The sequence below is a fragment of the Nyctereutes procyonoides genome, unplaced genomic scaffold, assembly GCF_905146905.1.
Source record: "Nyctereutes procyonoides isolate TBG_1078 unplaced genomic scaffold, NYPRO_anot_genome, whole genome shotgun sequence".
Lineage (NCBI taxonomy): Eukaryota > Metazoa > Chordata > Mammalia > Carnivora > Canidae > Nyctereutes > Nyctereutes procyonoides.
In genome coordinates, this window is record NW_026575126.1 from 53,326,267 (window position 1) to 53,353,019 (window position 26,753).

General features: G+C 37.8%; 3 protein-coding genes across 6 annotated transcripts in view; 1 reads left to right on the forward strand and 2 right to left on the reverse strand.

Annotated features, from left to right (window-relative positions):
- Positions 1 to 6,893, reverse strand: part of LOC129519307 (MAPK-interacting and spindle-stabilizing protein-like) — a 27,612-nt gene extending 20,719 nt beyond the window's left edge. For both annotated transcript variants that reach the window (XM_055339702.1, XM_055339703.1), the window contains exon 1: positions 6,767 to 6,893. The gene's annotated coding sequence lies outside the window, so the exon portion shown is untranslated. The remainder of the gene's footprint in view (positions 1 to 6,766) is intronic.
- The window catches only part of ACSM3 (acyl-CoA synthetase medium chain family member 3), a 26,370-nt gene extending 7,123 nt beyond the window's left edge, over positions 1 to 19,247 (forward strand). Inside the window, exons 3-14 of the mRNA XM_055339701.1 lie at positions 110 to 320; positions 4,780 to 4,987; positions 6,908 to 7,051; positions 7,168 to 7,324; positions 7,597 to 7,676; positions 8,934 to 9,057; positions 10,394 to 10,474; positions 12,998 to 13,099; positions 14,483 to 14,610; positions 14,715 to 14,814; positions 17,699 to 17,818; positions 18,205 to 19,247. Coding sequence (XP_055195676.1) covers positions 110 to 320; positions 4,780 to 4,987; positions 6,908 to 7,051; positions 7,168 to 7,324; positions 7,597 to 7,676; positions 8,934 to 9,057; positions 10,394 to 10,474; positions 12,998 to 13,099; positions 14,483 to 14,610; positions 14,715 to 14,814; positions 17,699 to 17,818; positions 18,205 to 18,291 — 1,542 coding nt within the window. The 3' untranslated portion in view covers positions 18,292 to 19,247. The remainder of the gene's footprint in view (positions 1 to 109; positions 321 to 4,779; positions 4,988 to 6,907; positions 7,052 to 7,167; positions 7,325 to 7,596; positions 7,677 to 8,933; positions 9,058 to 10,393; positions 10,475 to 12,997; positions 13,100 to 14,482; positions 14,611 to 14,714; positions 14,815 to 17,698; positions 17,819 to 18,204) is intronic.
- ERI2 (ERI1 exoribonuclease family member 2) lies at positions 18,357 to 26,687 on the reverse strand. Of its 3 annotated transcripts, XM_055339697.1 has the most exons (9): positions 26,640 to 26,687; positions 25,299 to 25,366; positions 25,130 to 25,213; positions 24,479 to 24,606; positions 23,816 to 23,972; positions 22,510 to 22,610; positions 21,969 to 22,050; positions 21,279 to 21,367; positions 18,357 to 21,080 (listed from the first exon to the last, which is right to left on the reverse strand). In XM_055339697.1, exons 1-9 carry the CDS (start codon positions 26,660 to 26,662, stop codon positions 19,773 to 19,775), a joined length of 2,040 nt encoding a protein of 679 aa, XP_055195672.1. In that variant the 5' UTR covers positions 26,663 to 26,687; the 3' UTR covers positions 18,357 to 19,772. The 3 variants fall into 3 exon arrangements, with proteins under 3 accessions (XP_055195672.1, XP_055195673.1, XP_055195674.1); XM_055339698.1 differs by lacking the exon at positions 25,130 to 25,213; XM_055339699.1 differs by lacking the exon at positions 26,640 to 26,687 and adding an exon at positions 26,340 to 26,620 and having other exon boundaries at positions 24,479 to 25,213.
- Between the last annotated feature and the right edge of the window lie 66 nt (positions 26,688 to 26,753).

Here is a 26,753-nt window from a genome sequence, read left to right on the forward strand (position 1 = left end):
TGTGTGCGTCCTAACTAATAAACTGTGAATTTTCATCTGAAAAAAGATTCCACTGAGTCAGTTAAAATAGAATTTAGCTGCATAAGGACCTTGGTTTGTCTTTCCTCAGGCTGGAAAGAGACCTTCCAATCCAGCCTTCTGGTGGATAAATGGAAATGGGGAAGAAGTGAGATGGAGTTTTGAGGAACTGGGATCTTTGTCTAGGAAATTTGCCAATATACTTACTGAAGCCTGTGCCCTGCAAAGAGGAGATCGAGTAATTGTGATTCTGCCCAAGATCCCAGAATGGTGGCTTGCGAATGTAGCCTGTCTGCGAACAGGTTAGTAGTGTTGCAGTCTGATTACATTTAAACTAGGCCGGATGGGAGATTTTCCAAAACATCTAAGTAATCATGAGACATTTATTTGGGTAGATTATTTGATGTACATAATATAGTATTATTCTCAGGAATATTCTCAGGAACCTTAGAAATGTGTTGGAAACCCATCATATCTTTTGACCTAAACTATGAGTTGAGTTTCTCATAATGAAATTGGTTTATTAACCAAATGCCAATTAACGATTGAGTACCCTCATACCTACCACTCTTCTCCTCCTATAGACCTGTGGTCATCTGGAACTCAGTGAAGCCACAAACTCAAAGAACCCACCCCAGTTCTTGTTTCATGCCTTTATTTCTCTCATGATTAACTGCCATTCATCTGGTGCCCAAAGCAAGCAGCTTACTCCTTCTTCCAAATCAGTTCCTACATCTTGTAAATTTAACTTCCCACATGACTCTCCAGTCCCTCTTCTTCTCCAGTTCCATTGTCATTGCCTTATTTCACATTTACCATATCCTGAATGGATGTGCCCAAAAGTCTCCCTAATTCTGATCTTGTGTGTGCCCACACCTTACTCTAATCCCATCCATCCTCCATAGCTAGTGTTCTTTCTAGAACACATGTTTTATCCTGTCAACATGCTCCTTGACATTATTTAATAACTCTCCATTACCTACTAGGTAAAATGAGAACTTCTTTAGATGTGACATGGAATCTTCCCTTCATTGTTATCTTCCTTTCCCTTCATTGTTTTCATATTCTGCGCTCCAACTACATCAAATGGTTTCCTATAAGGTTCACGATCTTTCTTATTTCCTGGATTTTGTGTACACTGTTTCCTGTGCTTGGAAAGCCTTTCCCTCACACCTAACCACCTGGACAACTTCTATTAGATTTTCAGGTCTCAACTCTAATCTCACTTCTCAGGCAACCCTACCCTGATGTCCCAATTCAGGTGCTTTCTTTATTGACCTCCCCTAGAAAATATGTATACATTTCTATTTTAGCCTATACTATATTGTCTGAGTATACTATTTGTTCATAAATTTGTCTTTCCCCTAGGACTATGTATGTTCCTTAAAGCCAATGACTATGAAAGAGTCATGTCTGTACCTCCAATTATTGGCATATAGTAAGTGCTCGGTAAAATATTTGTTGAGTTAATTAATATCCCTACTCTTATAAAAATCATTATGTTAAGTAAACATTCTTAATTCATCATAATTACTTGTCTTTGAGAGTTACAAGTTCTCATATCACATGTACATGTAAATTGTACACTGGAGTAGCCAGTCCGACTTTTACAGTTTTTTTTTTAAACAAAATGATAGTTTTCATGAACGCTGCTTAAGGCTGCTTAAGCTCAAAAATTTAAAAAAAAAAAAAAAAAAAAAAAGGAGGGATCCCTGGGTGGCGCAGCAGTTTAGCACTTGCCTTTGGCCCAGGGCATGGTCCTGGAGACGCGGGATCGAATCCCACGTCTGGCTCCGGGTGCATGGAGCCTGTTTCTCCCTCTGCCTGTGTCTCTGCCTCTCTCTCTCTCTCTATGTGACTATCATAAATAAATAAAATTAAAAAAAAAAGGCTGCTTAAGCTCATTGTCTTAGTAAAGGACTGTAGGATTGCCAGGACCAGAAATCCATTCATATTAGTTCAGTAAGCAAGGAAAATTATTGAATGTCTACTGAAGAATCTTACAGAAAAAAAAAAAAGTACACCCAGAGCAACTGGTCTTTCTCTTATTCTTTTGCTCTGAAGCCCTATGGCTCTTGTCTGTCTCTCCTTCAAGCATCTGTTCCTTTGACTTCTTTCTGCTAGCACATGATTTCTTTGTTCTTCATTTTGGCTGACAGGTGGTTTGGTTTGCTACACAGGTGCCTTGGCCCTAACTCTGCATGTCCCAATCCACTCAGTCTCTTAAATCAAATACTTGAGGCAGAATCCGACTGGCATGGCTTGGGTTGGGCCAGTCAGATGTAGTCAGAGGGAGGCTCATCTGATACAAACATGGTTACTGGGGCTGCAGAAAGGAAGGCAGAGTCTCTTAAAAGGAAGAATAAAATGGAGACAGTAAATGGTAAATCTAATGTACTAACAATGCTGAAAATAAGCGTTATCTACCACCTAGAGGGATGAGTGGATGGACTAGGCTTTCAAATTCTGTTGCCAAATTGAATTATGAAAATTACTTCTTTTGCCCATCAAACAAACTTCTGGAAAAACTTTGTCTTTTCATGTAGATCTGTTAACAGGGAGAAAAGGGGCTACTCGTGCCAGAGTCTTCTGACCCTTCATGCAAATGTATAAATTGGTAACATCATTTTGTATACCTTATATCATAAACATGGTAATGAGAGTAACATTTTGCTCCCACAACTTAAAGTAACATTTTGCTCCCTGGAAAGAAACTATGTAATGCTCCCCAGAATGATTAATTTGGACAGGAAGTAATTTTAATAGATAAGACTGATCACTATTAATAAATAGGTTCTTTTAAAGATAGGATACGAGGGACGCCTGGGTGGCTTAGGGGTTGAGTGTCTGCCTTTGGCCCAGGGTGTGATCCTGGAGTCCTGGGATCGAGTCCCCATCGGGCTCCCTGCATGGAGCCTGCTTCTCCCACTGCCTATGTCTCTGCCCCTCTCTCTGTGTCTCTCATGAGTAAATAAATAAAATCTTAAAAAAAAATAAAGATAGGATATGAATAATACATTAGCAGAAATTAATTATCTAAGGGTGACATGTTTAAATAAAGTGCTTCTACTAGGCATGAAACGCTATCAGTGGGCTTATTTTTAGAGTGCCTTTAAATTAGAGAAAACTATTAGTTCACGGTCGGCTAATAACTTATCCCAGATGGAACATCTCTAAGGAATAACCTTGGAGTAAAGCCTCATAAATATTGCTGCATTGCCTTATTAGAAAATAATGATATTCTGAAGAACTCTGTGTTTTGGTCTTGGTTGTCTGTCTCCTGAAGACCTACACTGGAGGGGCTTGTCCTTTCCAAAATGGAAAGATGAGCCAATTTCAAGAGTCCAGGAATGAGCAAGTATGTGTTCTTCAATCTTCCTTTCCTGATGTGATGCTAGGAAGAGTAAAAACCATTGGGAAGTGCGTACCTTCCATCCCTTTCTTTAGGGCCTGGACTTTTTTTTTAAATTAAGATTTTATTTATTTATTCATGAGAGACACACAGAGAGAGGCAGAGACATAGGCAGAGAGAAAAGAAGCAGGTTCCCTCTGGGGTGCCTGATGTGGGGCTTGATCCCAGGACCCCAGGATCACGACCTGAACCAAAGGCAGATGCTCAACCACTGAGCCCACCCAGGTGTCCCAGAGTATGGACTTAAGAGTGGTAGAGCCTGAGATATAGATATGGATACATATAAATATAGATACAAATGTAGATATATTCTTGAAAGTTCATTAATCCTTTGAGGAAATAATAGCTAATATTTATTAGCACTCTTTACACATTTTACCTCATTTACTCCTCAATCTTATAGAATTGCCATTTTACAGATGCAGAATCTGAAACTTATGGAGATAAAGTATTTTGTCCAAGGCCAAGCTATAAGACTGTTTGGCTCCAGGACAGACTTTTAATCATTATATACTACACTTAAAGAATAATTTACAGCAAGGAAAAGTAGACGCACAGAAAAGATGAATGCTTCAATCCTTCTCTTTGGAAAGAAATCATAAAACATTCATCTATATTTTAAAAGGTGCTGGACTAAAGTAGTTAAGTGTACAGCTCTAAGGTCAGGCTACAGGGTTCAATCCCTGCACTGCCACTTTCTACTCCAGTGATCTTTAGCAAGTTATTTATAGATTTTGTGTTTGGGTTTTTTTGGTAGAGATTAAATAAGTTAAAACATGCAAAACCCTTAGAATAGCATCTGGCATTTAGCCAATAAATACGGGCAATATCACTCCTCAATCAAAATTCTCTTTAAAACAATGGAAAAAAAAACTTTATTCAAGCTGAATGTTATGAATGGTCTTTAGATAGAAGAAAATTAGCCAGCATTAACACACTTTCAGGGCAGCCCTGGTGGCTGAGTGGTTTAGCGCCGCCTCCAGCCCAGAGTATGATCCTGGAGACCTTGGACTGAGTCCCACGTCGGGCTTCCTGCATGGAGCCTGCTTCTCCCTCTGCCTGAGTCTCTCTTTCTGTGTCTCTAATAAATAAAATCTTTAAAACACACACACACACACACACACACACACACACACACACACACACACTTTCATATTAGGTCAAAAGGGCCACAGGTATTGAGATCCCTTGAAAAGCAAAAGCAGAATAATGAAAGGAAGAGACTAGTAAACTGAATGGTAAACTCATTTTGAGACATAAAGAGTACACATAAGCAATCTATACTACTGTGACTAACATGATAAAGGAAATGCTTCCTTCTGTACATTGTTTCTCTTCTGCTCCCTTAGGAACAGTTTTAATTCCAGGAACTACTCAGCTGACCCAGAAAGACATTCTCTACAGACTACAATCTTCGAAAGCAAAGTGCATCATCACCAATGAAGTTTTAGCCTCAGCAGTAGATGCTGTTGCATCTAAATGTGAGAATCTGCACTCCAAGCTAATTGTATCTCAAAAACCCAAAGACGGGTGGGGGAACCTCAAGGAGATGATAAAGTGAGTGGCCATAACTGCTGTAGAACAGCTTCCCCTCAAAGAAAAGGAAACACTGAAAAGATTCAATCCACAAGTGATCAGAAAAATGAAAACTGAAACAAGGCAAAGGGAACAACTGGTGATTATTGCTGCACTCATAATCTGCAAAGCTCTGAGGCAGCAAGGAATGTGGAGTGGTTTTTGTATGTTAGGATCTTGAAGGAAGCAGAAAAGGTTTATTAAAGATTTGTCTTGGGGTCAGCACCTATGAAGGAAGTGGAAGGATAATGGGATTGAGTAAAAAGAAATTCATCTGCCATGCACTCCCCCAGCAAAACCTTCAGCCAATCCACTGGGACCTCTGGGGCTTGGACAGCCCTTCAGAGCTGTTCCCAAATAAAGCAAAGGTCCTGGCCTTTATATACTCATACTGATCAGTAACTGGGTATGGGCTCCCCCTACAAGGAGGGGTGACCTTGAGCAAGGCAGCTCTCTTCAGACTGAAGGAATCTCTAAATAGGGCTCCCAGCACTGGTGGGGAGTAAGTGCTTCATTCTTGCAGCAGGATCTGGGAGGTGCATTCACGGCACCAACCACAGAGCTGTTATCATCTCCCAGGGAAACTGATCATAATCAATTCTTTTGTGTAAGCTATATCATTTCCTTGCAGTTAGCAACACTTCAGGTTATAAATAAGAAGAACACTTAATGTTAATGGATGCAATAAGAAAACCAAGTTACATTGATGTTCAGTCCCTGCTACGGAATGCTTCCAGGGGTTGCTTAGCACTCTTGCCAGGTATTGATTCTAACTTAGCTTTAGGTTGGCAACCAGTTCCCTCTCTAGAATGAACTTCCCACCTTTACTCAAGGATTTGGGAACATGTTTGCAACTACAGACTTGTTCCTCCCTCCTCTGAAATAGCTAACATTTATTGAGTTCTTACCAAAACCCAAGTACTATTCTAATTAGAAATGTTATAACTGCAACAATGGGTAGCATTTATATGGCATTGGTTAAGTGCCCAAAACTGTTCCAAGCATTTCACATATATTAACTCATTTACATGTCTCAATAACCCAAGGAGCAGGTACTATAGTAATACAGATGAATGAGGTCAAATGCTAGGATCTCGCAGAGCTGGGTTTCAAGCCCAGGGAGTCTGGCATCTGCGCTCACACTCCTAACTGCTATGTTTACTGCCTCTAGTGATGAGAGATTGGTAGGATATTCCTACCTTAGGTTCCAAAAGCAATCATATCTACAATAGAAGTGATAGGTATGCAGCTATAGGTACTATTTTTAAGAAAGAAAATGATAGAATCATAGACTAAATAGTTGAGCTTGGTTAGGCATTGAAAACAGCTTTTCTATAATTCTTGTGGCCTGGATGTTTCTAATTCTAATGTTTCTTTCTCAGCCCAATATTCCCAGAAAAAAATCTCTATGCTTCTTAGACAGTGGGTGTGCAGAATTTACTTTCCTATAGCTGATTCTTGAACAATGTGGGAATTACCAACCAGCTTTATACCATTACCCATGACTTCTATTAACATACTTTCTTAAAAAAAATCACATTTGAAAACATCCACAGTTCTCACAAAGCCATGATTATAATAAGATCACACATCCCTCATTCTGCTGGTGGTATGATAAATTGTCTTAAGATTTTTTAAATGCTTCAGCTTTTCTTTATTATACAATAAAAAGCTATGAAGCCAGCTCTTATAAATGGACTTTGATGACAAATTTAGTTTAATTCCAGAAAGCATGTAAGAAGATAAAGAGATGACTTTTACCTTGGAATTCAACCTAAGTCATGGGGGCCTGATCCATGAGGTGAAGAGATCCGAGTAGATGGTTTCTTGAATTCTTTTCTGTGGTAATAGTTTATGATGCCACGTGCAATGTGCAGAATCATTGTAGTTCTTCCTTTGTAGACACGCCAGTGACAACCACACCTGTGTGAATACAAAACATGATGAGATGATGGCCATTTACTTCACCAGTGGAACAAGCGGATCTCCTAAAATGACGGGTCACAGCCATAGCAGTTTTGGTTTAGGATTATCTGTAAATGGAAGGTACTTTCACACAGCTCCAGCTTCATGTGTCAAAATTACAAAGGTGATGATGCATTTATTGGTCTTTTAAAATTTGTTCTCCTTAGTTAAAACAGGACTATTCTTTCTTTTCCCAGGTTCTGGCTGGATTTGACACCTTCAGATGTGATGTGGAATACCTCAGACACAGGTTGGGCAAAGTCTGCTTGGAGTAGTGTCTTTTCTCCATGGATCCAGGGAGCATGCGTATTTGCACATTACTTACCACGTTTTGAGCCAACTTCCATCTTCCAAGTAAGGAGAGCACAAGAGGTCACCATTTAGGAATGCTTTAGCCACGTCCCTAACAGGACTGATGAATAAAAGTAACTTGCAGAAATCAGAGTAGACCACATGGCTTAAGATATTTCACATCTGGAAAGTCAATTATCCTGAAAGGATATACAGAGGAAAGGTGTGGCATTTACGTTAGAATAAGCAATGCTGAGGTTGTGCTGTGCCTGCCATAAACATGTGGGGACTCATTAAAGTTGTAATAGCACTAAGAGTTTACTTCTACATTGCAGACACTTTCCAAGTTTCCCATCACAGTCTTTTGTTCAGCACCGACTGCATACCGAATGCTCATACAGAGTGATATGACCAGGTAAGAAAGGTTGGTTAACATCACTTAGTGGGAGTAGGGGAGAGGAAGAGGAAGTCATAAGATAAAGCATCTTTCTGCCTAAAAACATCGTTCCACGCTAGTAGGTAGGGAATTTAGCAATCTCTTCTCCCCCTTCTCCTTTGTGCTTTTTGTTGTCACCATTGGTACATCCAGGGCAGGCACTCCCAAGCGAGGAAAGGAAAGGGAGGGCTCAGCCATGGGTATACCCCTGAGCCCAGTAGTTATGGATAAAAAAGTGTTTAATCTTTTGGATGACAAATGTTACCTGAGCTGAGAAAGTAGAGAAATGACCCCTTTTTGGAGCCCTACCCCAGCAAATAGGAAAATGGGTGAATGTCTTTTGCTCTATAACTGATTCTATTTGAAAGGGTGCATTGGTAAATATTTTTAAACTGTTAAAATTGTTAAAACTTTTTGAATAGGAAATATTTCATATGACATAAAATTCAATAGGTACATAAGAATGTAGAGTGAAAGGTCTTTCTCTAAGCCCCGTCCTTGGTCTCCATTATCCTCCCTGAAATCTGTGCAAACAAACCAATATGCCAGTGTTCTCACCCTCTCTTTTATAAACATAAATAGAAACATAATATGTTCACAGTCCTGTACTTTCCTCTTATTTGCCTAACAATACATCCTGGAACTGTGTGCTATCCAGTTCTATCCAATATGGTAACCACTTGCCATATATAGTTATTTAAATTTAATTTTAATTAATTAAAAATTCAGTTCCAAAGTTGCACTAGCCATGTTTCAAGTGCTCAATAGCCACATAGGGCTAGATAATACTGCAGTGGATAGTGCAGATAAAGAACACTTTGATTGTGTCAAAAGTTTCTATTGGAAAGCACTGTCTAGGAGCTTACTTATTTTTTTATTTTTATTTTTTAACAGCTCTACAGTATTCCATTGCATAATATTCTACAGTCAATTTAACCACACAATTGGTAAATTTTTAATCACTGGTTTAAAATGTTATCATGCAAAACCTTCCCTGAGGATGACATGGCTTTTTTTTTTTCAACAGATCACACACTCCCCCCCAAAAAAGTGGGAAAAAAATGGATGTCTTGGGAGTCATTTTATGATGTTAGAATGGTTTATTTTGTATTGGAGAGGGGAGGAAAGGAGGAAGGAACAAAAACGTACCTTATATTGAATTTCATTAGAAATAATTCTAATTTTCATTTCTCTCCATTTTTTCTCCTAAATTCAATTTTTCTATTTTGTGAGAAGCTATGAGTTCAAAAGCTTAAAGCACTGTGTGAGTGCGGGCGAACCAATCAATCCTGAGGTTACTGAACAATGGAGAAAAAGGACAGGTCTGGATATCTACGAAGGATACGGACAGACTGAAACGGTATAGGATCTCATTGAAAAGACAGGGCTGGACTTAGTTGGATAAATAAAACCTGTAAATAAATATAAATAATTGGTAAATAATTTTTAAAATAAGTGTTTATTATATGCTTATGATTGAGGGATAGGAGGTAGATGAGTGGTTAGAATAGTTAAAAAAAAAAAGTTGGGGGGACAGCCTGGGGTGGTTCAGCAGTTTAGTGCTGCCTTCGGCTCCGGGCGTGATCCTGGAGACCCACAGGTGTGGATGACTCCCACATCGGGCTCCCTGTATGAAAGCCCGCTTCTCCCTCTGCCTGTGTCTCTGCCTCTCTCTCTCTCTCTCATGAATAAATAAATAAAATCTTAAAAAAAAGTTGGGGGACTCCTAGGTGGCTCAGTGGTTGAGTGTCCACCTTTGGCTCAGGACGTGATCCCTCAATCTCAGGATCAAGTCCCACGCAGGGAGCCTGCTTCTCCCTCTGCCTCTACCTCTGCCTCTCTCTCTCATGAATAAATAAATTAAATCAGAAAAAAAAAGTTGGGAGGGAAGCTAGTTGCAAAAAAGTTCTGTAACAGACACAGTTGTTCACGCATTCATTGAGAAAAACCACTATAGAGCTGATCAAAGTGAGAGCATTAAAATATATTTTAAGTGAAAGAATGCTAGATCTACAGAAAGATGCCCCTATAACTCTCTTAGGGCTGCCTCAAAAATGGAGAATGCTGAGTTCCTTGTTACTTGAAATATTAAGAGTTCACTAGATGACTCCTTGGCAAATATACTCTTAAAAAGGGTTATTTAAGGAGCTCGTAGAAATAAGGATAAGAAGAAATCCTAGGGGAAATGAATAAACTACTAATAAAAGTGTAAGGAAGAGGAGGCATACAATGGAGCAGATAAAGGAAAAGCTGAAAGAAATTTTTCATAGCGTGTCTTTTTATAATGCTTCTATTTTTAAACCATAAGAATGTAGTACCTGGTCAAAAATTAAAATATCAAAAATAAAATTGACAGATATATTAAATAGAAACAACATAACAAGTATCATGCTAATATAGGTACAAATATTTTCATAAATATGAATATTTTAGTAATTATCAATTTATTAAGTGTTATAACTTTAAGTATTTGATTAGCATCTATCTTTACACTCCACAAGAGCAGAAAATTTGTTTTATTTTGAGCCTTGGTCATCATGAGTTCCCAATAAATATTTGTTGAATGAATGCATGGTGGATGAATAAATGAATTTTAAGTTTCTTATAACGTTACTTGACTCTTTCTCCTTGTTTTTTTTTTTCTTTTCTCTCTCTCTCTCTCTCTTTTTTTTTTCCTCTTTCTCCTTCTGAACTAGGTGCTGATCTGTGGAAATTTTAAGGGAATGAAAATTAAGCCTGGCTCAATGGGAAAGCCGTCTCCTGCTTTTGATGTTAAGGTTTGTACACCCCTTCCAGGAGAATGTTTAAGGATCCAATCGGTTTACCACTTAACAGCACTCTACCCTCCCCAACACTCCTAGTTTTGGTGATGATTTCATGTTACTTATATGATATCTTAATTACCATGTAATGGAAATGGATTAGAGACATTAGTTTAGTGGTCTCCACTTTTTTTCTTGCAAAGCAGTTTCTTGTGCCAAGCAGTTCTAGGCATTTTATAAATATTAATCCATTTGATTCCCTGAAAGAACCTATGAGAGACATACCAACATAAGAACCATTCTAGAATGGCTGAAGGGGAAGTAGGAGGTACAGCCTCCCAGTTATAGAATGAGTAAGTTACAAAGATAAAAGACACAACATAGGGAATTGAGTCAATGGTCAATGATTATATAATAGTATTGTATGGTGACAAAAGGTAGCTATATTTGTGGTGAGTGTAGAAAAATATATAAACTTGTTGAATCACTATGTTGTACACCTGAAACTAATGTAACATTGCATTTCAACTGTACATTAATAAAAAATAAAAAAGAACCATTTTATAGATAGGCACAGAGAGGGAAGGAATTCATCAGAGGTCACATAGCTAGTAGCTACTAGTGCTGGGATTCAATCCCAAGCAATCTGGTTCCAATATCTGTACTCTTAACCACAGCACTATACTGCCTTTCTGATAAGAGAGGTCAAGACCTTCTAAGGGGTTCAAGAAGGCCAAAGGAAGCTACAGTTTATAGTAGCTGAAGTATCTTTCTCCTTTCCCAGGCCTGCCTGGCCATTTCCTGGCTCTTTGTAACCATGGCCATTATTACCACCTGGTCCCAAAGGAGCATCCTATTATCCCATCTGCACACTTTGTACAGGGTTAGAATGGTTCTCAGATCAGCAGACCCAAAGCTAGGTATAGCCAAAGGAACTGACACTACTACATAAGAGAAAACCATAGCATAGTATCAAAAACACAAAATGGATGAATTTTCAGAATGAGGCACTCAGTACCAAACCTAAATGAGGGTAAGTTATAGATTAAATCAATGTTTCCCAAGCTTTTCTGATCATAAGGATTACATGGACACTTGTTAAAAAATACTTATTCTCAGGCCCCTTCTAGGTAGGACCCTGAAATCTGTATTTTAATGTTTTTTTTTTAATTTTTATTTATTTATGATAGTCACACAGAGAGAGAGAGAGGCAGAGACACAGGCAGAGGGAGAAGCAGGCTCCATGCACCGGGAGCCCGACGTGGGATTCGATCCCGGGTCTCCAGGATCGCGCCCCGGGCCAAAGGCAGGCGCCAAACCGCTGCGCCACCCAGGGATCCCTGAAATCTGTATTTTAAACAAGGATCCCACTTCTTATGATCAGAGAGGAAGTTTGAAATGGATTGATGTCAGTTTATATAATAAACCAGATGTGGGTTCTTCCCTTGCTTTATGAGAACCTTGTCTAAAGATAGGCTTGCCTGGTGGTTCAGGTCTGGCTTTGAGCTTCATGAACTGAGTGCCTTTGGCTGAGTGTCTCTAGAGAGGTTATTAAAGTCTCAGTTTCCTGATTTGTAAAATAGGGACAAGGGTGACCAACTTGTCCCAGTTTGCCTGGGACTTAACTTGGTTTTAGCATGAAAAGTCATACATCTCAGGGACACTCTCCTGCCTCAGTCCTGGGCAAACCATGATGGCTGGTTGCCCTAATAATAGAACTGATACCATAGGTTTTTTTGTGAGGATTAAATGAGATAATATCTCTAAAAAGCATACCAAAGTACTTGGCACATAATAAAGGTCTGAAAGAGAGGCCTTTATCATCATTCATCTCTCCCTTGGTACCTAGGGAGAGTGCTGTAATAATGCTAACCAAATAAGACTGTTGTAAGAACTAAGGAAAACAATGCAAGTGAAGTACTTAGAACTGTAGTATTTCTTACTTGGAATGCAGTCAGTGCTTATGAAATGCTAGCTACTATTAGGTACTTCAGGGAACCAGAAGGACTGGGAAAAAGGTAAGAAAGCTAGGCTTCTGGCATACTCATCAGTGTCTCAATCAGAGAACATTCCCTTTCCCCTGCTTACTAATATTGGGCTCTTGAAATAAGGCTTTATTTGTTCCAAAGTTAAACAACATTTGAAAACCAGTAATGAAATATTTACTTGAGAGTAAAAGACAGTCAAGACATATTGCAAATGATAAAAGCAGATTATAAAAGTGTATTATAAAAGTGATCCTATTTTTTTCCTATGTTTATATTGTCTCAAAAGATATGACCAAAAGGGCGGTTAATGTTAGACGGTAGAATTAAAGACGATTTTTATTCTTCACAATTTGCTAACTTGCAGTTTATAATATATTTTGTACTAAGAATTTAAATAAACACATTTCTCTTGGGAATTTAAAGTACACTTAAAGTTTTTTTTGAAGTCTGTAATGTTAAATGGCAAAAATACAAAACAAAACAAAGTAAAAATTTAACATGTACCTTTGCATAAAAATTCCCTGAAATAAATTGTTCTCTTTTATCCTAGATTTTAGATGTAAATGGCAATGTTCTACCTCCGGGACAAGAAGGAGATATTGGCATTCAAGTTCTACCTAACCGACCACTTGGCCTTTTTACTCATTATGTAGTAAGAGACTTTTTAAATAACCTCTTACTTCCTATTTATTTTTCAAAAGTGCTTGGTAACTATCCCTTTCTGTCACAAAACACACCTAGGATAGGTGCTTGGACTTTTTTTTTTTAATTTTTTTAATTTATTTATTTATTTATTTATTTATGATAGTCACACAGAGAGAGAGAGAGAGAGAGAGAGAGAGAGAGAGAGGCACAGACATAGGCAGAGGGAGAAGCAGGCTCCATGTACCGGGAGCCCGATGTGGGATTCGATCCCAGGTCTCCAGGATCGCGCCCTGAGCCAAAGGCAGGCGCTAAACTGCTGCGCCACCCAGGGATCCCGTGCTTGGACTTTTTTGAGAGACGTCCTAAATAGTGACCCCTCAGATAGGAAATTGAGGAAACACCCAAATGTTTGTTCGCCCAAGGCTCATGAAGGTAAGAAAAGGTAGCCCTAGAAAGACAGCCCCTTTTGTATACACTGCTCCTCTACACTATACAGTAGTACCCAATCATTTTCCTGAAATCTGATTAGTGGTCTCCCTTCTTGAGTGAGAGGGACAGAAAATGGGGCCGTGAGATTAAGAAATGTCTTTCACTAGAGGCCTTCCAAGCTCCCCACTGTTTGCAAACCTATTTTCATCTCTAATCAAAGTATACAAATTATAGCAAAGTTTACATTGATATAATCAAAGGTCCAGGTTCTACTTGTCAGTGAATTTTACATAATGTAAAAATACTTCCTTTCTCATCTTGCCAAAGTTATAGAACCAATTCTGTTTCTATGTAAAAACAAAACACAAAAACAAACAGTTTGTTCTTTGAATTATTAGGTGCTGATGCTTTCTTTTAACTGAGTATTCACCTCTCTCTCTTTTCCTGCCAGTGTTAGATATTAGCCACGTTAAAGACTTATTAGCCCACTCCTTGGATCTCTGAACTCCTGCAGTGTTTAGTGATACATCAAAGAAAATTCTCAGGGAGGCACCTGGGTGGCTTGGTTGGATTAGCATCCAACTCTTGGTTTTGGCTGGGGTTGTGATCTCAGGGTCATGGGGTTGAGCCCTACATTGGGCTCTGTGCTCCATGCAGTCTTCTTGAGAGTCTTTCCCTCTCCCTCTGCTCCCCCTCCTTCCCCTACTAATTTTAAAAATCTTTTAAAAAGAAAAGAAAATGCTCAGTATGGCAGCATGACTATCTTTGTAACTGTAGTTTACCTTTCTTAGATTGGGCTAGCTCAATGCTGGAATTTCATCCTTGTTCCACGTGCTGGCTCCTCTTCATTCCAAGGCTTCTTAAAAAAAAACCATTTTGTTTTCCCTTGAACATTTAAAAATCCAACTCAACAGAAGAATCAGATTCAGAGTATACTAACAAAATGCAATTTGTTTCATAGGATAATCCCACAAAAACCACTTCAACCCTACGAGGCAATTTCTACATCACTGGGGATCGGGGCTATATGGATGAAGATGGCTATTTCTGGTTTGTTGCAAGATCAGATGATATCATATTATCCTCTGGGTAATTTTTCATCTGCACATGTCTTATGTTAATTGATCATTGGTGTTCTGGAATGAACCTGCTGCTCACCTTTATAAATTGTTGGCATATGTTTTATTTTCCAGTTACAGAATTGGACCATTTGAGGTAGAAAGTGCCCTCAATGAACATCCTGCAGTTGCAGAGGCAGCTGTTGTCAGCAGCCCAGACCCCATCAGGGGAGAGGTAAGAAAAAAAAAAAGAAAGGATTCATTTCTACTTTATAATTTGTTGGCAGTCTAACACATACTTTTCAACAGTTCATTGAAACAGAATTACCCAAATGTTTCACTAACTATGCAAGTCAGATAGTCATTAGTAAATATGCTAATCATAAAGAACTGCCAGGAATAAGACTGAAAATATAAATATAAGGAATTTGAATCTTTCCCATAGAGGGATGATATGAATGTCAACAACCCCCAGCTTATAGTAGGATACGATGCTAGAGGTCAGCTAAATAGGATGAAGTTATTACCCAGCTCTGGAAAACAACATGATCCCTAGTATAGCTGAGGAGGATAGGCCAGCATCAAATACCGGGGGTGGCAGGAAGGTCAGAGGTAGGAACTGAGGCAACTAGAAGTAGGCTGGGTAGGAAGACAAGTAGAAGATTCAGAAAATAACCTGTGAATAAGGCAGGGGTCCTAAAAGCTCTTTTTTTTTTTTTTTTTTTTAAGCTTTATGCCTTAAACTCATGATCCTGAAATCAAGTCAAGTCACATGTGTTCCTGAAAGCTCAATCGTAGTGGGGGTGATCAGATGGTGGTTTGGGTTTAAAGGTTCCATGCTATTCTGCAGGCCCCCTTTGCCAGGCAGGGCCTCCAAAATTCCATATAAAAGAGAACAGGGAAGTGATTCTGTGATTATTGAAGTTTATCCTTTCACTCCAAATTCCACCCGTAGGATCACAAAGCTCTTTGGAATCTGAAGGTCATAAGGCACTACTGGACTTAGGCAATGATGGAAATGTTCTATATCTGCACCATCTGATACAATATACGTGGCTATAAAGCACGAGATGTGGCTGACGTGACTGAGAAAATTTTTATTTCATTTTAATTAATTTAAATAGTATCGTGTGGTTACTGGCTACCATATTAAATAGCCACCATTGTAGTCTCTTCTCATAAAAATGCAAAATTTTGCACAGAATTTCAGAGAAACTTTGAAGCTGACTTAAGGATTTTGGTTAAGAAAAAATTTTGTGGGCAGCCCCAGTGGCTCAGCGGTTTAGCGCCGCCTTCAGCCTGGGGTGTGATCCTGGAGACCCGGGATCAAGTCCCATGTCAGGACTGCATGGAGCCTGCTTCTCTCTCTGCCTGTGTCTCTGCCTCTCTCTCTCTCTGTGCCTCTCATGAATAAATAAATAAAATCTTGAAAAGAAAAAAAAGAAAAAAATTTTGTACTTCTAACAGTACTACAACTAATACCTAGTAATTCTGATGACTTAGTATATTCCAGGTATTGTAAGCCCTACACAGGACCTGTATATGTTAACCTATTTAGTTCTTACCACTTTTTTTGGAGAAGAACAGAAACAGAGGTATCCTAACTTCCCCAAGATTACACAACAAAGTGTGATTTGAACCCAGGCCATCTGATATTAGAGTTCATGCTCTTAATCATGTTAGGGTGCTCCTTATTAATTTATTATCTTTTGTAATGGTTTACAAAGATTTTTATAGGGGCACTTGGGTGGCTCAGTCAATTGAGCATCTGATTCTTGATTTTGGCATAGATCATGATCTCAGGGTCATGAGATTGAGCTGTGTACAGCTCCGCACTCAGGGTTAAGTATGAGATTCTTTCCCTCCCTCTCTCTTTGCCCTTCTCCCTACTGCTGTGTGGGTTCTCTTTAAAATAAAAAAATCTTGGAAAAAAGAAAAAAACTTTTGTAAAGATATAATAGACCCTACCCAAGGTGTAGAAGTCATCAATATGCAAAACAGTAATTATAAACATTAGTTCTTAAAATAATCTGGCTCTGAATGATTCACTTGTATCAAGGTTAAATTTTTTTAATTCATAAAAATGTTAATAAAGCAAAAGAGCCAGTATAAATACAAAAACATTTTCTTAAGTATCAAAAAATGAATAGGATAAAATTATATATAGGTAGCCCAAAGACTCTGGGCAGGGCAGGATTTTCCAAAACTTTTTTAAGATTTTACTTATTTATTCATGAGAGACACAGAAAGAGGCAGAGACATAGGCAGAGGGAGAAGCAGGCTCCCTGCAGGGTGCCGGATGTGGGACTCGATTCCGGAACCTGGGATCATGCCCTGAGCCGAAGACAGACATTCAACCTCTGAGCCACCCAGGCGTCCCTTTCCAAAACATTTCAAGGAAGAATGAATTTTGGAAACGGGCTTTGTGAGTATAAACTGATGAAGTCTTCCCTGTTTTCTGCCAATTAGAGAGCAAGGGTTATCACCACTTTCTATTCTTTTTCCTCAGGGTTAGGTAAATTTGTCAGAGTAATAGCAAAGTGGCTGTTGGAATCTTCACAGCCTTTTACCAACACAAGTATCTCTGAAATGAAGAGTGGACAGTCTCAATGAACTGTCCATTCAACAAGGATATAGCAAACGCGGTATGAATACTCTTTATAAGGGCCACACTGAGCCTAGAAACTAGGCTAGATCAGGCTTAGATGTTACCCAAGAGGCTATGCTTAGTGCACTGTTGAGTTTCTGAAAGGATTTTTTTTTTTCTAAAAGGAAATTTTCTTGAGGGAGATAAAAGATGAGGCAAGAAGTCAAAGCAAAGACAGCTCAGAAACAGAAAAAGGTCAGAAAGCAGAGTTCAAGATGTAGTTAGATGAGCAAATTCCAGTTCATTAAGATCATTAACAAAGCAGGGGTCCCAGAAACTGTCTTGTACTACAGAATACGAAGTATGGAACTCAACTGCCTGGCTTAAGAGCACAGAGCTAGAATCAAACCCTATGAAAACTTCTGGCCCATCCTATCAAGCACTTAAGATTCCTGGTTAGAGAAAGTAATCAAGACACACTAAAACATAAAAATACACAACTCATCCTCCTGGTGTTTCAAATATTTTTTAGGTAGTAAAAGCTTTTATTGTTTTGACCCCTGATTATAAGTCATGTGATCAAGAACAACTGAAAAAGGAGATTCAGGAGCATGTAAAAAAAACTACAGCACCTTACAAATACCCCAGAAAGGTAGGTATTCTAATTATGATGACAATATGCTTACTGTTCTGAAAAATTTCAGCTGTTTATTATTTTTATTTTAATGAACATTCGCCTCAAACACGCTACACCAAATATGCTAAATGAACTAATGACGTGGATAACAATCAGAATCTTTGAGATTAAAATGAAACTCTTGACATAATTTGCTGGGTCATTTGGCTTACTGGATTTCTAATAAATACTAAATATCAAGCAAAATCTCAACAATACCCCTGTCCCTGCGAGGTTGTTACCAAAACCCACCCAGATTGGTGTCCTAATTCTTTCATTTAGAGATAATAAAACTGCTATATTACTGACTTGGTCTAAAGATGAAAACTTCTGGGCTAATTTTTTCCCCTTGATACCAACAGGTAGAATTTATTCAAGAGCTGCCAAAGACTATCAGTGCGAAGATAAAGAGAAATGAACTGAGGAAGAAAGAATGGGAAACAATTTAAATCCATTCTATTATTTATCACAGTATCTATAAAACAAAGACAAACCACAGTGTTATGGAGAGGTGATTAAAATGTGATAATATACTTATAAATTGTTGATTTAAAATATCTCATAAAAAAATAAAATATCTTATGATTGGGGCACCTGACTGGCTCAGTCAGTAGAGCATGTGAATCGATCTCAGGGTTGTAAGCTTAAGCCCCACATTCAGTGTAGAGATTAGTTAAAAAGTTAAATCTTTAAAAAAAATAAAATATCTTATGGTTATAACATCAGAGGGTAAATTTTGAAATAAAATATTCAGTAAATTCCTCTGTATTAGTGTCAATGTTCTCATGATTTTGATATGAAAAGAATACCATCAATTGCTGAGAAATTTTTAGACATATAGTATCTGAACCAAACTGCCGACCTGTTGGTTTTCAAATTCTAGTTAAATAATATTTCTGATGTTAATATACAAATCAGAACAAATCTTCAAGTTTTGAAATATAACTAAACAACTTATTATTAGGAAAACAAAAATATTGGTTAGAAGATTATCATAATTCTTAAAGTATAAGTATCTACCTGAAAATAGGCTAGCGATTTTTATTAGTCATATTTTTATTGAAATATCTTAAAATATTTCAAATTTATTCCAAGGTCTAAGTATAAAAGAAGGACATCATATACTACCATTGCTTATATCCAATCTAATAAGTGCAGTGTACAAGATATTTAATTTGTGGTTCTTTGGGGCGGCTGGGTGGCTCAGTTGGTTAAGTGTCTACCTTCAGCTGGAGTCATGGTCTCAGGGTCCTGGGATCAAGTTCTCAAGTCAGACTCCCTGCTCAGTGGGGAGTCTGCTTCTCCTTCTCCCTCTGTCTCCTCCCCCCTGTTCATGCTCTCTCTCTCTCAAATAAATAAAATCTTTAAAAAAATAAATTGTGGTTCTTCAAAACAGTATGATAAATTTGGCAAGTGTTAATATATGACATAATAATAAAACAGCGGAGGATCCCTGGGTGGCTCAATGGTTTAGCGCCTGCCTTTGGCCCAGGGCACAATCCTGGAGCCCGGGATCGAGTCCCGTGTTGGGCTCCTGGCATGGAGCCTGCTTCTCCCTCCTCCTGTGTCTCTGCCTCTCTCTCTCTTTCTATGTCTATCATAAATAAATAAATAAATCTTAAAAAAAAAATAAAAAAAATAAAACAGTGTACAGCTATTATCAGATACTCACAATATTTGGAAACTCAAGAACAATCAGGATCCATACATAAACAGAAAACAAATGTTAGATAACTGACAAATGAAATTAGAAGCCTGTGAAATTTTTTTCTCAATTTACAGTTTGTGTGTGTTTAATAGCCCCAGTACAATCTACAGACCTCAGATATGCTAAGTTTCCATAACTTGTAGCACTACACACTTGTTTTCTTTTTATTACACAAAAGGTCACATCAAAGTAAAAGAATAGTTTGGATGTAGAGAAAGTTTATCAACTCCTCATTGAAGGTCTGAGTCTCAATGAATTTTTAGTACAAAAATTTACATTTCTGTCACAACTACGGCTTATTTCTGGAGAACTAAGAGTGAGTCCCCCTGGGGAATGAGACAGAACTCTGCTGTTGGCTCTCTCCTTTTGAAGTGCTTGTTCCCATTTGAAATAACCACAACATTTTCTGTTTTCTTGGTATTTCCCAACTGGGCAACAATAGAAGACTTTTCCATGGTTTGGTCCATTATTAGTAACAACAAGTCTCTTAGATCTTCGGCCACACTTGCATAAAGGAGGTGTCATTTTCCCACTCTTCCAAGGCTCTTGTAGATTAACTGTAGAAGCTAAGATAGAAGGGAGGACCTTCCAGGAACAACTTCTCACTGGGGAGCCATCAGATGATGTAGGTTTTTCTTCATGAACAGTGAGGGTCTGTTTTTTTGCTGGTGGGAAAGCCAGGGGACTGGATACATTCCTCTTAGTACCACGTAAAAGAAGGGGGTATTTCTCCAAAACTAAAGGATGAGACACACTGGCATTAACACTGTAGAAGCTACTTGATTTGTGTTCAGGTAATTTAAAGTCAGAAACATCTGAACCTGGATCTTTAGCTTCTTTCACATGATAAATAGTAGTATGTGGACTCTTATATACAACAGACTTAGAGGTCCCAGATTTTTGAGGACCTTCTTCTGTGCCTTCTTTTAAAACCATTAATCTTTCTATAGAATTAAATGAAGTGTCTAAGTTTGAGTCACCAATGGGAGGTATACAATCCATATTTTGCTCAGGCTGAGATGCTGGCAGTAAAGCTATATCCTCCCAATCGGCCAACATAGGTAAACAATCAAGAGCAGAACTCATTTCCGTATCAGAAACATGATTAACAGATGAAATGGTAGTTGAAACAAGTACCAATTCTGAACCAATCGCTGAAGTCTTAGATTTGGTATTAAATGCAAGGTGTTTGTTTCTTATGTGCTTCTGCATAGGTATATTCAAGCTGGAAGATGGCAACTGCTTTAGAGAATTAGAGGACTTTGTATTAAAAAGAGATAAGTTGCTCTTGCCATTGTGAAGACCTGTGTTTACGTTGTTCTTTAGTTGGAACTGATCTTGCTGTACCTTTACAGGAGAATTCATACCAACTGGCCTCATTTGAACTTTTCCATGAGAACTTACTGCATTTTTAGGCTCCCTATCATATATGCTCAGACCCTGAATGTTACTGTTGCAGGCTGATGTTTCTTCAACTTGATTCGTATTCAAATTTCTGGCCAAAATTCTGGAATTCTTCTTAGTGGGAACCTAGGATTCCACAGACAAATCCAATAGCTTTAGAGACTATGCATTCATAATCTCTTTGATACACATCATATGATTTGACAAAAAAGAAAAATATCTTCATTCATCGATTTATTGCACATATGATATCTGTATTTCAATGAACCTATAATTACTTTTGGAGTTTGAGATGACAGAATAAAGAGGCAAGACACCACTAACCTTGTTTAAGGACCTTGTAATTTTCATTAAGCAACCATCCCTGATCATTTTCCAAGCAAGCATGGCAGTGTTCCGAGAATCATCCAATCCTGAGGAAATAGATTTCAAACACTGAATTTAGTAGTATGACTGTAAGGAAATACAGCAAAAATAAGAAATCACAATTTATATTGGAACATATTATTAGTTTTATGATCTACTAATTTTAATCATGATAAATTGGACTAGTAAAAAGCTGTGGCAACCTTACCAACAAAAGACAAGATCTTCCACATTTATAGAGGAGATAAAAATGTATTACAGTTCACAAAAATGTAAACATTCTTAGGGACCATGCTTGATGAGTAATCTAATGGTCTTGTTCAGTTTTTTCGCTAATTTGCTGTGTTATTTGGGCACCTGTTTAATCTCCATTTGATTTAGTTCATTTTCATTCTTTTTAACAACCAGAAAGCCACTAGATGGCAATCTTTATCTTATACTACTTTATGGTAATAATTTAAAAATCAGAAATCTTTGAATTTTATAGGTTAGGAACTTTAGACTGAAGGATATTCCTTATTAATGATATCACCAAAAACATGAGATTCATATGAAAGACTTTGTAAAAATAAGATAATTTTTATTTATATAATAAAACTATGTAAAATTGTTATTTACATAATAAAATTATTTTCAATTTATACTAACCAGAATGTTCTCGTCCTAAGAATTCTATTCCTACTTCCTGCAGGGCACCACTTAGTCCTTTTGGTTTTCTTCTATAGAAAATCTAACCAAATAAAAGAAGACATATCCAAAACCAGGTTACTATTAGAAAGGCTATGTATTAACCACTTATTTTTCATAATTTTTAGTTTTATTAGATTTGGAATATGCTGGGACCCCTGGGTGGCTCAGCGGTTGAGCATCTGCCTTCAGCTCAGGGAGTGATCCTGGAGTACCAGGATCGAGTCCCACATCGGGCTCCCTGCATGGAGCCTGCTTCTCCCTCTACCTGTATCTCTGCCTCTCTCTCTCCATGTCTCTCATGAATAAATAATTGAAAAAAAAAAAGATTTAGATTTGGAATATGCTTATTTTGTCATTCTTACATACCTAAGAAATGTATTTATGTGAAAGTTTTAAAATATAGTATTTTACTTACAGTAACCTATACCCATGTATGAGATGAAGTTTAATCATTTTTCAATAGAAGGAAAGTGACTATACCCCCATCTTTGATCCTTACCTTGTAAGTTACTCTGAGATCAATCCAAGAATTCAAGAACACAGGTTTTAACAGCTGTTTTCTTTTACACTCATACTCCAGGCAAACCCCCAAGTCCCAGTCTGCAATAAGTATGTTAAAATAGAACAAATTCAATGATGCCAGCAGTTTTTACTCATCCTATCATTTATAAACAAAATTTTACATATTGAAATATATAAAATAAAACAAGATTTAGAAAAACCTAATACATATAATAGTATATAGAACACTATCATTACATACTACAGATCCAAGTGTAAAATGTACTATATATATAAGCTATACTACATATAACAACATACTACATAAAACAAAATAAGATTTAATTGCTGTTAATGTCTAACAATTGTTCACTTCACATAATTTACTGTTAAGAAATTAGGTTGGTGGGACGCCTGGGTGGTTCAGTCGCTGAGCATCTGCCTTCCGCTCAGGGCATGATCCATGGTCCAGGTTCGAATTCCACATTGGGCTCCTTGTAGGGGGCCTGCTTCTCCCTCTGCCTGTATCTCTGCCTCTCTCTCTGTCTCTCATGAATGAATAAATTTTAAAAATCTTTTTAAAAAATTCCTAAATGACCAATAAAAAGAATAAATTGTTAAAAAAAATAAATTAGGTTGGTAACTAAGTTTCAAAATAATTTCTTAAAAACTCAAACACACTATTTCCGAAATAAGAGTAATGAAAAAAAAAAAGAGTAATGTGTCAAAAAAAAAAAAAAAAAAAGAGTAACATGTCAAGTTACAAGGCCTGCAAGGAGGTTATCTGCTTTCAACATTCTAGAAAATACTAACATAATTGAGAAACCAGACATCTTATAGAAACCTAAAACCAAAATATGATTATCGATGGCACAGCATAGCTATCAATGACTAATAATGGTAGTGCTAAATCATAGGCATACAAAGGATCTACTTTAATGGCCCATTTTTTCCTAGTATAAAAGTATAAAGCAAAGGATTGGAGTTGAATGGAGACTCTTTTTATTCAAGGTTGTAGAAAGTAGCCTTAAGAGTTTTCACTAAATCATCCTGCCTGGAGCCAGAAGAACAGGAAGGAAGAATCTAGAAAGATTCTTAAAGTCTTAAAATTTGAAAGTATCCCAGAATGATAATTCGTAAAATATGAGTAAATATACTTCCCTTAGTTAACATCTGTTAGGCACTGAGATTTCTTTTCGAGACCTAAGAAGTTAACAAGTACAATTCTTACTACAGATAATTACGTAGTGATAATAGTAATAATCCTACTCATTTATGATTGATAGGTAGAACTTATTTTTTACCTGACCAAGTAACAAATGCACATAATTTTACTTCAGAATTAGACAGATCTGAAATCCCAGTAGCAAAAATAATTTTCTTCTGTTGCTGAATCTTCTGAATCCATTTACGGAACTGAGATAAGCAAATTCTCAGAGGGACTCCTTCATCAACTTGAGCCTGAGTAAAGTCACAAAATCTGAATTCAACAATCGAATCCCATAATCATTGAACACATCATTAGCACATAATTAGGCACTATAGAGGGATGTAAAAAAAGAAGAGTTCTGACTACTAGAGTTTATTTTGTAAAAAAGATGCTAAAACATGTGGAAGAGAGATGATTAGAACACTGTGAGATAAGAAAAATTAGGTTGTTCCACCTAAAATAACACAGAAATATAGTAATTAAATCCTGACTGACAGAAATTTGGTGTCACTTAATTTCCATGAAATAAGTCTGATATTTATTCTTACAATACTATTCTTTTTAATTTTTAAATATTCCAACAGAGATCTGGAGGGAGCATTATTTTTAACAGTACATAAATCTAATTCCAAATGGGTATATGCTTTTTATTTTCTCTTAAAAACTGATTTCAGAATTTTAATATTTGGCATCTGACCTTCTTGGTTCTGGGAGAGGGGCAGGGTGAGAAGAAACATAGAGAAAAGAAAGAGCATACCTGTTTTATGCCTGTCAGTTCCATGCAAAATTCAGAAAGAACTGGATGTTCTTGAGGCTGAACATAAGCATGGAACTCAGATTCAATCTCTCCAGTTGATGTGTTCAGCAATATTGCTGGAAATTCAACTATATGAAAGAATCAGCAATTGACATTTATGTACTTAATCAATTGACATTTAAATATATAATTATTAAATTAATGCTGTAATCACTCTAAATTAAACATATTTTACCATTATTTCAGCATGTTAAAAAGACCAAAGCCGTGTGATTTGTTATAAAATTGTGCCAAAGAATAAGTCAGAATATTAAAGTTATGAATATATCTATTTAAAACTCTTGAATATATTCCCACAATTAAATATGAAGACCATATAGAAGTTAAAATGTACTGCTTTTTGCAAAGGTATTTTTTCAGTTCCTATGCAATTGAGATTTTGTATGGAATTCTAAAGTAATTATTTTATATGATGATACTTCCAGATGTTAGGTTTTTGGTTTGTTTTTTGTTTTTTTTTTTTGGTTTAGTCAGGTTTTATAGTAAACTACCAATTCATGGACTATCTTATTTTCTTTAACTGTTAACTATTGTATCTATTAAAGTGACTCCTCTAGGGCTAGCTTTGGCCCCTGGCAGTCCAGACTTAACTTATTTCTTGGCTCTGGTGGTGTTTCCCATCATTCCAACACGTTGACTCAAAATCAATGACAATTAAGTAATCAAACAACTGCTCTGCAAAACAAAAGGTGTATTTATGCTTTACCAGAGTTAAAAGTGCAACGATACAAAATGTAAAGAAACGAAGAGTACTACTTACTGGATTTACTTCGTCCTAGATTTCCATTTGCTGGTGCCACGAACTTTCTTCTAATTAATCCAAGTTGCCTAAGAATGTGAAACAACTCAATTATGTTCAACAAACTCATTTACATTCCTGTTTGAATATGCCAACAAACTAATGGCATAACCCCATTCTTAATGTATTAATGTGAGTTGACAGGAAATTGAACTAGACTTTAAGAGCAAAAGACCTTGGTTCTTAGATGGACTGCCACCCTCTCTTTTTAGTAGTCATTTCACCTGCATGAGCCTCAAGAGTTCAAATTTGCAAACTCAGACTAATTCTTTCTGCTCCTCTTGTTTTACAGTAAATATTGAGGAACTTGAGTGATTGCAGGGGTAAAGCACTGAAAAGCTTACTTTTGGTTTTGCATTTTTCAAGCCCTTGCTATGTGCACAGCACAGGTCTGAGGAGATAGGGCAGATGCAGTCTTCTAAGAGCCCCAAACACACCTCTGGGTGAAGAAACTAGGCATCTATGGTAAACTACTGTATGGTAATGTATGACAAAGGACCCATAAAGGCAATACTTGAATCCAACAAAAGGGGTGAGCATACTGAGGTGTTAAGACAACTACTTTGAGGAACAGGTCGAGTTTAACTAAGTAGACACTTCCGGTTGTTTTTTTTTTGTTTTGTTTTGTTTTCGTTTTTTTTAAGACCTATGATGGGAAGTGCAAAGAGTTGAAAATAACCGGTAATATTTAATTGATTGCTTACTACGGAGCAGGCACGAACTCTGGTGATCTCACTTAATCCTCAACCACTGTGTGAGGTAGTCACTTTTGCTACCTCTTATTTTATGGATGAGAGAACTGACTCCGTAATTTGCGGAAGGACACAGATTTGGTATGCGAACCCCCGGATCGTTCAACTCTGAAGCCCGTGCTATTTACTAATACGACAGAATTCTAGAATTCAGAAATGTGCACAGCGTGACCAGGAATCAGGGAGAAAGCCACAATAAATCCACATTATGAATTAAACGGGGAGCTCCTGAGAACTCGGAACGGCCTACCAGGCGCCGGGTCACGTCCATTCCGTTTCCTGAGGCCTAGAACCCGCACACAGTGGCTCAAGGCCACACAGTCGCGAACCCGGGTTTTTCCACCCGCGCGCAGAGGGCGGCCTGAGCGAGGCTGGGGGCCGCGATCCAGGCGGAAACCTTGCAGTCCGAGCCAGACACAGGGCAAATCAGAGACGCCGAGGCTGCAGAGAATGAGGGCTGACACCGCAAATGCCCACTGCCCAGCCCTGCCTCGGGCGCCAGCGCCCGACTAGAAGCCACCCCCAGACCAGAACACCCCCCACAGCGTACCGCGCCAACTTCTTGGTCGCCATTCCAAGAACTCCTCCCTCCCCCAGCCCAACTGCCGGAAGTCGTTAGACCCCCCCACTTCCGGTCCATTCAAACGCCTGGCGCGTCTGAGGA

What these genes read in the sequence shown, in the direction of transcription:
- ERI2 (XM_055339697.1), bottom strand. Translation starts at nt 26,662, where the DNA reads ATGGCGACCAAGAAGTTGGCGCG. An exon ending in ATCTCAGAGTAACTTACAAG is followed by an intron (nt 22,051 to 22,509) that starts GTAAGGATCAAA and finishes TTATTTGGTTAG; the next exon opens with ATTTTCTATAGAAGAAAACC. An exon ending in TTACAAGGTCCTTAAACAAG is followed by an intron (nt 21,081 to 21,278) that starts GTTAGTGGTGTC and finishes GTGGAATCCTAG; the next exon opens with GTTCCCACTAAGAAGAATTC.